General features: G+C 48.1%; 1 protein-coding gene across 2 annotated transcripts in view; it reads left to right on the forward strand.

Moving 5' to 3' along the window:
* Window positions 1-10,946, forward strand: part of LOC130285440 (baculoviral IAP repeat-containing protein 2-like) — a 36,952-nt gene extending 26,006 nt beyond the window's left edge. Inside the window, exons 2-7 of one of the 2 annotated variants that reach the window (XM_056536835.1) lie at window positions 5,795-5,965; window positions 6,045-6,402; window positions 7,560-7,592; window positions 8,319-8,423; window positions 9,205-9,336; window positions 10,416-10,946. In XM_056536835.1, the coding sequence (XP_056392810.1) occupies window positions 6,111-6,402; window positions 7,560-7,592; window positions 8,319-8,423; window positions 9,205-9,336; window positions 10,416-10,693 (840 nt within the window). In that variant the 5' untranslated portion in view covers window positions 5,795-5,965; window positions 6,045-6,110 and the 3' untranslated portion in view covers window positions 10,694-10,946. The remainder of the gene's footprint in view (window positions 1-5,794; window positions 5,966-6,044; window positions 6,403-7,559; window positions 7,593-8,318; window positions 8,424-9,204; window positions 9,337-10,415) is intronic. The other variant, XM_056536836.1, reaches the window with a different exon arrangement.
* The last annotated feature ends 1,953 nt before the right edge of the window (window positions 10,947-12,899 follow it).

Below are 12,899 nucleotides of genomic sequence, written 5' to 3' on the forward strand. Positions count from 1 at the left end.
CCATAGCAGGGAAGGAGAGGGTAGAGGAAGATATCCGCACAGGCACAGTAAGGCATGGAGAAGCAGAGTTGACATCAAAAACTGTCTCACCATTGTGCGGAGTCAGCGTACGTCTTTCCAGGCGGTGAGGACGGATAGGACAATCCTTCAAGAAGTGTTCGGTACTGGCACAGTACAGGCACAGATTCTCCATGCGGCGTCGTGTCCTCTCTTGAGGTGTCAAGCGAGACCGGTCAACTTGCATAGCCTCCACGGCGGGAGGCACAGGAACGGATTGCAGAGGACCAGAGGAGAGAGGAGCCGGGGAGAGAAACCTCCTCGTGCGAACAAAGTCCATATCCTGGCGGAGCTCCTGACGCCTTTCGGAAAAACGCATGTCAATGCGGGTGGCAAGATGAATGAGTTCATGCAGGTTAGCAGGAATTTCTCGTGCGGCCAGAACATCTTTAATGTTGCTGGATAGGCCTTTTTTAAAGGTCGCGCAGAGGGCCTCATTATTCCAGGATAATTCGGAGGCAAGAGTACGGAATTGGATGGCGTACTCGCCAACAGAAGAATTACCCTGGACCAGGTTCAACAGGGCAGTCTCAGCAGAAGAGGCTCGGGCAGGTTCCTCAAAGATACTTCGAATCTCCGTGAAGAAGGAGTGTACAGAGGCAGTGACAGGGTCATTGCGGTCCCAGAGCGGTGTGGCCCATGACAGAGCTTTCCCAGACAGAAGGCTGACTACGAAAGCCACCTTAGACCTTTCAGTAGGAAACTGGTCCGACATCATCTCCAAGTGCAGGGAACATTGCGAAAGAAAGCCACGGCAAAACTTAGAGTCCCCATCAAATTTATCCGGCAAGGATAATCGTAGGCCGGAAGCGGCCACTCGCTGCGGAGGAGGTGCAGGAGCTGGCGGAGGAGATTGTTGCTGGAGTTGTGTTAATAGCTGCTGTAGCATCACGGTCAGTTGAGACAGCTGGTGGCCTTGTTGCGCTATCTGTTGCGACTGCTGGGCGACCACCGTGGTGAGGTCGGCGACAACTGGCAGTGGGACTTCAGCGGGATCCATGGCCGGATCTACTGTCATGATTCGGCTGGCTGGAGGTGGATCCTCTGTGCCAGAGAGGGACCGTGTTGGTGGACCGGTTCTAAGTTGCTACTGGTATTCACCAGAGCCCGCCGCAAAGCGGGATGGTCTTGCAGCGGCGGTAGCAACCAGGTCGTATCCACCAGCAACGGCTCAACCTCTCTGACTGCTGAAGATAGGCGCGGTACAAGGGAGTAGACAAGAGCAAGGTCGGACGTAGCAGAAGGTCAGGGCAGGCAGCAAGGATCGTAGTCAGGGGCAACGGCAGGAGGTCTGGAACACAGGCTAGGAACACACAAGGGAACGCTTTCACTGGCACAATGGCAACAAGATCCGGCAAGGGAGTGCAGGGGAAGTGATGTATAAATAGGGAGTGCACAGGTGAACACACTAATTAAGCCTGCTGCGCCAATCAGTGGCGCAGTGGCCCTTTAAATTGCAGAGACCCGGCGCGCGCGCGCCCTAAGGAGCGGGGCCGCGCGCGCCGGGACAAGACCGACGGGGAGCGAGTCAGGTACGGGAGCCGGGATGCGCATCGCGAGCGGGCGCCTCCCGCATCGCGAATCGCATCCTGGCTGAGAGAGACATTGCAGCGCACCCGGTCAGCAGGTCTGACCGGGGCGCTGCAAATGCGAGGAAGTTGCGAGCGCTCCGGGGAGGAGCGGGGACCCGGAGCGCTCGGCGTAACATTTACCCTCTTAAGAGTATGTTCACACTACGGATATGAAGCTGAATTTCCGCTCGCGGAATTCAGCGAGTGGAGATTAAGTCTGGCAGCCGGGGGTGGTGGAAGGACCGCGTGGCACTGCGCTGTTACCATTGACAGCTATGCAGTGCTCGCGGACTTCCACGCAAAAAATGAACATGTTCTTTCTTTGTGAGAAACAATTTGAGCAGCGGAATTGTCCACCGCTGAAATTCCGCAGTGTGAACGGGTCTCGCAGAAGACCCATTCACACTGATGCTAACGATGCTAACAGGAATTCCGCGGTGTGAACATACCCTTAAGAGTCTCCTCTGTCCTCCACTCGTTACCTGTATTAATGGCTCCTGTATGAACTTGTTATCAGTATAAAAGACACCTGTCCACAACCTAAAACAGTCACACTCCAAACTCCACTATGGCCAAGACCAAAGAGCTATCGAAGGACACCAGAAACAAAATTGTAGACCTGCACCAGGCTGGGAAGACTGAATCTGCAATAGGCAAGCAGCTTGGTGTGAAGAAATCTACTGTGGGAGCAATTATTAGAAAATGGAAGACATACAAGACCACTGATAATCTCCCTCCATCTGGGGCTCCATTCAAGATCTCACCCCGTGGTGTCAAAATGATCATAAGAACGGTGAGAAAAAATCCCAGAACCACACAAGGGGGCCTAGTGAATGACCTGCAGAGGCTAACATCAGTATCACAATATGCCGCCAGGGACTCAAATCATGCAGTGCCTCCTGCTTAAGCCAGTACATGTCGGGGGCCCGTCTGAAGTTTTCTAGAGAGTATTTGGATGATCCAGAAGAGGATTGGGAGAATTTCATGACACCAAAGTAGAACTTTTTGGTAAAAACTCAACTCGTCGTGTTTGGAAGAGAAAGAAGGCTGAGTTACATCCAAATAACACCATACCTACTGGGAAGCATGGGGGTGGAAACATCATGCTTTGAAGCTGTTTTTCAGAAAAGGGACCAGGAAGACTGATTTATGTGAAGGAAACAATGAATGGGGCCATGTATCATGAGATTTTGAGGGAAAACCTTCTCCTATCAGCAAGGGCATTCTTCCCGTTAGTCACCATGGTTTCCATTTCCAGTTTTCGTGGAGTAAGCCATGCTCCAATTTCTTTATGAAAGACTTTTAGCAGTTCCTCCCCTGTGTGACTCCATTCGCCAAGGCAAACCATGTGAAGATCAGCGTGACACCGCCGTGCCCTGCCCACATGGTATGCTGGAGGGGCACTGAGACTTGTCCATGCAGTGGAGGCTGAGGACATAGTGGAGGATGAGGAGGTGGAGTTGCACACTGGCACAGGACCAACGGCCTGAGAGCGTGGAGGAGGAAGTGGTGTGACCTGTCCAAGTTGCTGTTGTGACTGTGCAGGAACCACATTCACCCAGTGGGCTGTAAAGGACTTGTATCGTCCCTGACTGTAGTTACAGCTCCAGACATTGGTGCTGCTGTGCACTTTGGTACACACCGACTGGCTCAAGGACTGGCCCACCTTCTCTTCCACAAAATTGTGCAGGGCTGGTACTACCTTCTTCAGAAAGAAATGACGGCTTGGGACTCTCCACCTCGGCTCGGCACAAGCCATCAGTTCTCTGAAAGGTGCAGAGTCTATCACTTGCTGGTGGAATGACTGACCCAAAGTAGGAGGAGCAGGAGCATCTGGAGCAACAGAAGGAGGGTATGACACACAGCTCCCTTTGTGTGAGGTGGTAGAGCCTTGGCTGGCTGAAACAGGGAGCGGCATGCCACTGACTGATGCAGCAGTTTGGACCACCACATTGAAGCCACGGTTCTCCCAGGCCGCTTTATGGTGATGCTGTATATGTTGATGCAGGGCCGTGGTGCCAATATTGGGACCCTGGCCACACTTCACCTTCTGCCGAAACATCTTGCATGTGGTCATGTTAACCTCCTCCGGATGCTTGATAAAAAGCTGCCACACCACCAAGTAGCTGATTTTCCCACCAACAGTCCACACTCATTGACTGCTACTGCTGCTGACTCCAGGAAGCCCTGTTCCACTACCTCCCGGGAAGGTAGGCTGCCGTGAAGCAGGTGGTCTCCCCCGGGCACATTTGGCTCCAGACTTTCCTCTTCTGCCACCATGCTGACTGCCAACCATGCTACCGCCTTGCTGGCTCAGCTGCTGCCTTACGGGCAACCTGCAACCCTCTTCTCCTGATGATGATGAAGCCCCCTCTGCACCCGGCTCCCAAGTGCGATCGGCTTCATCATCATCGAGTTGTGTCTGCACGTCACTGATGTCCTCCTCAGGTTCCTCAACAGTTTCTGCTTCCACGTCACTCTCCTCATCACTACTTGCCTCCTAGTGGAGGAAGCGGCGCATGTCTCTTCCCCTTCTTGGCTGTTCAGTAGCTGCTGACTGTCCTCTATAAGATCGTCCTCACTGAATAGTGGAGCTGAACCCACAGCATAAGATACTTCTGTAGGAGAGGGAACAGCATAGGACAAAGGCAATGGGAGGAGAGGGACTGCTCCCGGGCCATGCCAACTGAGGGTTGTGTCTGAGGAACCCACCAACTGTTGACTGGGGGTATCAGATGTCACTTGTGACGAAGTTGATGACCGTGTTAACCAATCCATGATGGCAGATGGGTTGCTGGTTGAGACACGACCGCTGACTGATACCGGGAGCTCAGGCCTCTCGTTGCGACTCCTGCTGCCACTCGCCCCCTAGTCTGCTGCGACATCTGCCTGAAGGATTTAGGCCTCTGCCACTTCTCTGTGCACATCCTGGCACTTCTCTGCCTGACATACTTAGTGTGTATATGAGGGGAGGACAATACGCTACACTAAGCTTAAAACTGTATTTGTCTAGAACAGCAGCAGGTGTGTACTTTTGCCTGGCCTTTTACAGTATCTAGGCCCTTCAGACTTTAACAGGAACAAAATGGTACACTACTTAGATGTACGTATGTGGTATGGACTGATGAGGGCAGAAAAATGCGTTACAGTACACTTAGTACAAATTAGAGTACAAAACCAGCCGGTGAGTACTTTTGCCTGGACTTATACAGTATGTTAGGACTTCAGACTTTAACAGGAACAAATTTGGGCTTGGGGTGAATCACTGCTGTAATACATCCACAATTGCACTTTCTCTCTCAATCTCTCTCTCCCCTATCAGTGCTTCTCTCTCTCTGAACGCTGATCTGACTGGCCAGAAGATAACTGTCGATTATATAGATTCCAAAACACTCCAAACTCCACGGAGGATAATAGGCGCTGCTAGTAGGTGATCCAGGGGTGATAATAAAAACTTATTTTTTTTTAAACATGCTACGCGTTATGATACTGGATCGGTTTCTTCTTCAGGCATTATATAGGGCTGTGACATCACAGAGGTGGCTGACTGCTGATAGGCTGCATCCTGCATGTGATTCAGGGTCATCCTGCCTACCCTTGTTCCCGCCTTCCCAGGATTCCTTGCCCCATGTCCTCACATGTGGATCTGCCATTTTAGATGCCCTGGAGCCTGGACCGCAGTAAATGGAGTTTATGAAGCGATTCACGTGATAGAATCGCGGCGATATTCACATTTGTTGCAAATCTAATTTTTCCTGAAATTCTTAACGAATTCGGATTCGTCAGATTCGATTCCCTCATCCCTATTGCCAACAAAGGGGATATAACAAAGTATCGAGATGAACTTTTGTTATTGACCAAATACTTATTTTCCACCATAATTTGAAAATAAATTCTTTATAAATGTGATTTGATGGATTTTTTTCTCATTCTGTCTCTCATAGTTGAGGTTATAACCTATGATGGAAATTACAGCCTCTCATCTTTATAAGGGGGAGAACTCGCACCATTGGTGGCTGACTAAATACTTTCTTGCCCCATTGTGTGCATGATATGGGACTCTGTACACCTCAAGCAGGTTTTTATTTATTTAGGGAGAGGGTTAACCTATTTGTACATTACCCCATGTTTTCTGTCATTACACATTGTAAACGCATTGTAAACAGTGCGGATTAATATGAATGAGGAAGTTCATCTTTTATAAAGTGAAACTAAAACGCAGGGTGGAAAGTAATAAATTGAGAATCTTGAGCAACGTGTGAAGACTCCGAGATCTGCAGCCCCAGGACTGATCCACCACAGGGACACGTTATTTGTGGTGTTACATAGGACTGCGGGTACATTACCTTTGGTTTATTTTCTTCTTACAGACCTTTTGATCTTTTATATTGATAGATTTTTTTTATTTTTCTCTAGTCGCAAACTACATCTTTTTACCTGACTAAACAGTCTCTGGAACATCTGTACTGTATTCTTACAACCATGGTTAAAGATTATAAAAGTGACATCAGAATCCTGGCAGAACATCTGAAACTGATATATAAGTCCGAGGACAGCACCGAAGCCTTCACGAAAAACCTCTGCGAGCTTAAAGCTCCTCGAGGATACAACACAATCAAGATGGATGATCTGAAAGGAAAGAATGCAAAGGAGGTCGCTGAGGTCATCATAGAATCCTATACGGGAATATACTGGAAAGCCAAAGTCATGGAGGCTCTGAAGATGAGCAACAAAAACCAAATCCGACTAAATCTAAAGAAAGCGCTCAATGCAGGTGAGAAGAATAGAGGCCATAGAACGTAAGTCACAAAGGTGATATTGAGAAATAGAAACTAAGCCCTGCCAACCCTCCTGGTTTCCTTTTCTAATGAAAGTTACACAACTTTCTGAAGCTCTGAAAGCAAAAAGGGGGTTTCCATAATAACAATTTATCGAATATCTGCAGCAGTGGTCCCCATCCCAGTCCTCAAGGCCACCAGCTTTCTGGGGATATTTCAGTTACTCCATTAGAAAAATCTGAATCCTGGACTGTTGGTGGGCTATGAGGACTGGGTTGGGGGCCTGACTGTAGATCAGATATCCGGTTGACACTGGGGGGGGTCTGACTACTGGGACCCCTACTGATCATGACAACACTGGTCCTTTGGGATCAGTCCTATAGAGTTTTAGCTAGTAATGACTGACTAGAGCTGACATGCAGCTACTATCAACATATCCACCGTACCCATTAACATTTGGAGGCATAAAGAGGTACAGTAGACGGTTGATGAACCTCTAAAGAAGCCATATTATAGCCCCACACACAACAAAGCTACTGCAGCCCTATCCGACATACCAACCAATGATGGGGTCTGTGGGAGTCTTGCATTGACAATATTTCTGAATGTGTTGTGAGATTTGTGTCAAGGATCACCCTTTACTGAGGTCAAAGAACACGTCTTGTACATCATTAAAGGGGAACACTGCCACTAGACATCTTATCCCCTATCTAAAGGATAGGGGATAAGATGTCTGATCACGGGGGTCCCCGCACCCAGCATTTGCTAAGAATGCTGGGTGCGGGCGGCTGGGGTCGTGATGTCACGGCCACGCCCCTCGTCATGTTACATCACACCCCCTCAATGCAAGTCTATGGGAGGGGGCATGGCATGGTATCTCGCCCCCTCCCATAGACTCGCATAGTGGGGGCGGGGCGTGACGTCACGATACTCCAGCCCCGTGGTCGGCACCCGGCAGTTTGTGAGCTGGCAGCGCGGCGTGCAGCTCAGAGGTGGGTGCCGAATGCAAGATTGCGGGAGTCCCCGGCACGGTACCCCCCACAGTCAGACATCTTATCCCCTATCCTTTGGATAAGGGGATAAGATGTCTTAGGGCCGGAGTACCCCGTTAAGCTTCCCGACCACATGTAATATGTTTCTTTTCTTTTTCCAGATAAAAAGAAGGCACCAAATAAAGCTAAGGCCGGTAAGTGTAATATTAGGTAAATGCAACAATAACATAGAAATGTCCAGGGGGGAGAACACGATCCCAGTGTGAGGTCGACGCTAAATCCTGATATCCAGCACCTGAAGAAGGTTATAGGTCACAGTAGTCAGAAGTTATCCCCACACTCACCGTCCTCTCAGGTCACAGGATGAGGTCAAGGCCGGAGTGAGTCAGATAAGAGGAGAAAACTTGGTTTACAAGGAATTGGGGGTTGATATAAATGTTTTCTTCACCATTCTTCATGTTGTTCTGTTTTGCCTTAAAAGGGTTATCCAGGAAAAAAAATGTTTTTATATATCAACTGGTTCCAGAAAGTTAAACAGATTTGCAAATTACTTCTATTAAAAAATCTTAATCCTTTCAGTACTTATGAGCTTCTGGAGTTAAGGTTGTTCTTTTCTGTCTAAGTGCTCTCTGATGACACGTGTCTCGGGAACTGTCCAGCGTAGAAGCAAATCCCCATAGCAAACCTCTTCTAAACTGGGCGTTTCCCGAGACACGTGTCATCAGAGAGGATTTAGACAGAAAAGAACAACCTTAACTTCAGAAGCTCATAAGTACTGAAAGGATTAAGATTTTTGAATAGAAGTTATTTACAAATCTGTTTTACTTTCTGGAGCCAGTTGATATATATATAAAAGTTTTTTCCTGGAATACCCTTTTAACGGTCAATTCTTTTGTGTTTTTACTTTTCTCCTTGGACAGGTAGTGGAGAGGTCAATGTTGCGGACCAGAAGAATTTTGAAGCAGGAGAAAGTTCTAAGACATTGAAAAGTCAAAAGTCAGGTGGAGATGTCAAACCAAAAATAGGTAGAAAATGTAAAACTAGTAGAGTATTGGATTGGATTATACTGTTTGAATTAGGATTGGTTAGGACTTAAAGGAAAACTGTCTCATGTTTGCTCCCGCACTAACCACAGGTAATGATTGGATAGTGCGGGAGACGCTGATTCCTATGATCCCTACCTTGCCCGGATCCGTCCAGCTGTTCGCCTGCAATCTTAGTTTTATTATATTTGGAAATGTGGCTGTAACTGGCACGGGCGGGGTTTCTGTAGCTTAACTGGCACTGACGTCAGCGCCGCCCGTACGCAGCACCACCCGCTTATGAATATTCATCCCCCTCCCTCCAGCTCTCCCTCTCTTCGTCGCTCCTAACTGGACTTCATTTCGCATGTCAGGAAGCGGCGCATGCACAGTGAAGACCAGTTAGGAGCGGCAAAGTGAGGGAGAGCTGGAGGGAGGGGGGATGAATATTCATAAGCGGGTGGTGCTGCGGACGGCCGGCGCTGACGTCAGTGCCAGTTAAGCTACAGAAACCCCGCTCGTGCCAGTTACAGCCACATAATAAAACTAAGATTGTGGGCGAGCGGCTGGACGGATCCGGCTATGGTAGGGATCATAGAAATCAGTGTCTCCCGCACTATCCATCAGTACCTGTGGTTATGAGTGATCATGTGACAGTTTTCCTTTAATATTTTTGAGTAATGTTCACATCATGCAAATTTGACTTCTTTGAATATCCACTGTTATGAGGATAAGAATGTTATTTATAGGGCACATGAACCAGGTCATTATTATGTTTTTACAGAGTCTGATTCCACGGAGCCGTCAATTGTGAAAGTGCAGGTGTCAGGTGAAGCTGTGGGCCACAAACAAAAGACAGAAGAGGAAAAAGAGGAAAATGTAAAATCAAAGACGACAAGAAAACAACCACCGAGAGGTAAATGAACTGTAAAGAGACGAAATGTATCGTCTTCAAAGAATAACATCACCAAAGGATAGGGGATAAGATGTCTGACCGCGGGAGTCCCGCCGCTGGGGACCCCCACAATCTTTTTGGCACCCAACTCTTAGAGCTGCACGCTGCGCTGCCAGCTCACAAACTGCCAGGTACCAACCACGGGGCCGGAGTATCGTAACGTCATGACTCCGTGTGACGTCACGCCCTGCCCCCGCTATGCAAGTCTATGGGAGGGGGTATGACACCTGCATTCCATGCGTCTCCAGTCTTGGAAAGCTCTTTGCTTCCGGAACTGGAGATGTGATGTAACACCACGCCCCCTTGTGACGTCACGCCGCACCCCCTCCATTCATGTCTATGACAAGTGACACGCCCCCTCCCATAGACATGAATGGAGGTGAATGGAGGGGGCGTGGTGTGACATTACAAGGGGGGGGGCAGCCACTGAAGACGCCCCCTTGAGACACCACACCACGCCCCCTCCATTCACCACCATGTGATCAGACATCTTATTCACTACCCCTTGAATGATAAGATGTTTTTGGCTGGAACACTCCGGTGGAACACTTTTATTTTTATTTATTTATTTTTTTTAAATCAACTGGTGCCAAAAAAGACAGATTTGTAAATTACTTCCATAAAAAAAATCTTAATCTTTCCAGTACTTATTAGCTGCTGTATGCTACCGAGGAAATTCTTTTCTTTTTAAATTTCTTTTCTGTCACGACCACAGTGCTCTCTGCTGACACCTAATATGTTTGCTATGGGGATTTTCTCCTGCTCTGGACAGTTCCTGACATGGACAGAGGTGTTAGCAGAGAGCACTGTAGTATACAGCAGCTAATAAGTACTGGAAGAATTAAGATTTTTTTTAATGGAAGTAATTTACAAATCTGTTTAACTTTCTGGCACCAGTTGATTTAAAAAAAAAAAAAAAAGTTTTCCACCGGAGTACCCCTTTAAGCTTCAATGACCCAACGAGCACAAAAAGCCTTTTACGTTTTCTTTTACTCCATTGTGCCCTCTTCATACAATGACATTTTCTTCATTTACTGCAGGTAAGAAACACTTTGTTATTGAAAAGCGAAACAGCTTGATAAAGGTGATCACTCACGTGGATCCAGTCCTGGATGATCTTATGGAGGAGAAGTTACTGACCCAGGAACAATACGATACCATACGGAAAAAAAGCACCAACCAGAACAAGATGAGGGAACTCTTCGATTACGTGAGATCCTGGGGTCCGAAAGATCTCGATAAATTCCAGAGAATCTTGAGGAAACATAACCTTGCACCCATTAAGAATCTCCTAGAAAAATGTAAACAAAAGAAGTAGATTAAAGGGACGAACGTCATCGCATTATTTGCGGGATAACATGTTCTTAGACATCTAAACAAACAATGGTAACTTCAGTCTGTGAGGTTCTGTTCACGGGGGCAACTACCGTGCCAAAAAAATGCCTAAAAAGTATGTAGTTTCCATGTCCCATCACATTTGATGGGGGTACTCCGCTGCTAGACATCTAATTCCCTATCCAAAGGCCCCCGCAATCTCCCGCAGCACCCAGCCTTCTAAACAAATGCCACGCCCCCTTGTGACATCACTCTACCCCCCCCTCCATTCATGTCTATGGGAAGGGGCGTGTCGGTCAACACGCCCCCTCCCATAGACATGAATGGAGGGGGTGTGGTGTGAAGTCATGAGGGGGCGTGGCAGTGAAATCATGACCACGCCACCTTGTGACATCACTCCATACCCCCTCCATTCATGTCTATGGGAGGGGGCGTGTCGGTTGACACGCCCCCTCCCAAAGGCATGAATGGAGGGGGTGTGGTGTGAAGTCAAGAGGGGGTATGGCGGTGAAATCACGGCCTCCGGCAAAATGTTCAGAACGCTGGAGCACCGGAGTACCCCTTCACAAAAAACAGCGGTGCAAAAAAAATAAGTGACATGTCACATTTTAGAGGGAAAAAAAACACCTAAAAGGTACGTTCAGAGGAGCGGATTAACAGCGTATTTTACGTTGCAGATCCGCCGCTGAAGGACCTCTGTATGCTGCCTTTACATGTGCCTGTTCGGAGCGGCAATACGCCGCTACGTGCAGACATACCGAAGTGATGTGCAAGTCGCCACGCATGCGCGGTGTACTCGCACACATCACGGCCGCTCCCCCTGCTCTATGAGCTAGGCCGAGAGCTGCCGCAATGTGCGAGTATACTGCGCATGCTCACGGCGACTCGCACATCGCTACAGTGTGTCTGCTCGTAGCAACGTATTGCCGCTCCGAACAGGCACATCTAAAGGCCCCATACAGAGCTCCTTCAACGTCGGATCCGCAGCAACATACGGCAGGAAAATCCGCTCGTCTGTACGTACCCAAAAGGCACATGAAAAACCACATCAAAATCAGCACCAAAAGCAGCGCACTAAATTCCACATTGATTTTGAAGTGGAATTTTAAAGTGGTTTATGCCCCTTGTGAAAAACCTAAATAAATAAAAGTATATAAATTAATTTTGTTGCAACTCTTCTAAACATGCCAATTTAATAAAAGTGTAAAACCCAACTGTGACGATCACTCCCTATCCATCCAGCCAACACCTGGTCTGGCGCTTTCAGTAGGCAAACTAGGCAGTTGTCTAGGGGTGTACTGCCACCTAGGGTGCAATCGACCAGCTTCACACCATCACAGAGGATATATAGGTGCAGTCAGGAGGAGCTGAGATCACAGGTGAACATCTCTCCCACCAGCTGTGACTACAAAGAAAGACAAAAGATACAGAAACCAAGCAAAAAAGTGCAACAAATACACAGCACACAATACAAAACTGCGAGCAAGACGCCAAAAGTGCCCACAAAACTCAAACACAAACTTATAAAATATTTATATATACATATGTGGTAGCCCTTGGGGGGGTGTATGGTAGTTGGAGTGTTGTTTCGGTAGATGAGGGGTTAAGGTTAACCCTATAGTTCGTGATGCCAGGCTGAGGGCTGGTATGCTGAGGTAATTCTCCGGCCTATCGCCGCCCTTCCCAGTAACGATAGGTGCATAAAATGGCTGAAGGTCCACAAGGTAGTTGAACTTGAACTTGGATAAACTTTACTTAAATGCTTGCGGTACATCCAATGAACAGTAACAGTCTCATGCAAACAGTCTCTATATAGTTCAATGACTGACAGTTGTTGTGGACCTTGACTTCTGATATAGTCTGAGAATTTAGGGTAATTTGCGAAGATCCGTCGGGATTTAGGGGATAGATAAGGTCCGGTGATCCTGCAGAGTGCTTAGGGGTTGATACACTCACGATTCTGAATAGATCAGCCATTGCCGCAAGGCTCAGACCTAACTCACTGCGGAAGACAGCTGCGCAGATCCTGCTCGTTTGACAGCCCGGGAACAAGAGAGAGAGTAATGGCTGCCGCTCCCTTATATGGGCAGGGGCAGGGCCGCTTTTTACTGGTCCAAGCAACTGTCACTCACCGTCACAGGGAGTGATGGGCGATATACGTCACAGGGACCTCCAAAGGTCCTTAAGCA

This window comes from Hyla sarda, chromosome 8, assembly GCF_029499605.1.
Source record: "Hyla sarda isolate aHylSar1 chromosome 8, aHylSar1.hap1, whole genome shotgun sequence".
NCBI lineage: Eukaryota > Metazoa > Chordata > Amphibia > Anura > Hylidae > Hyla > Hyla sarda.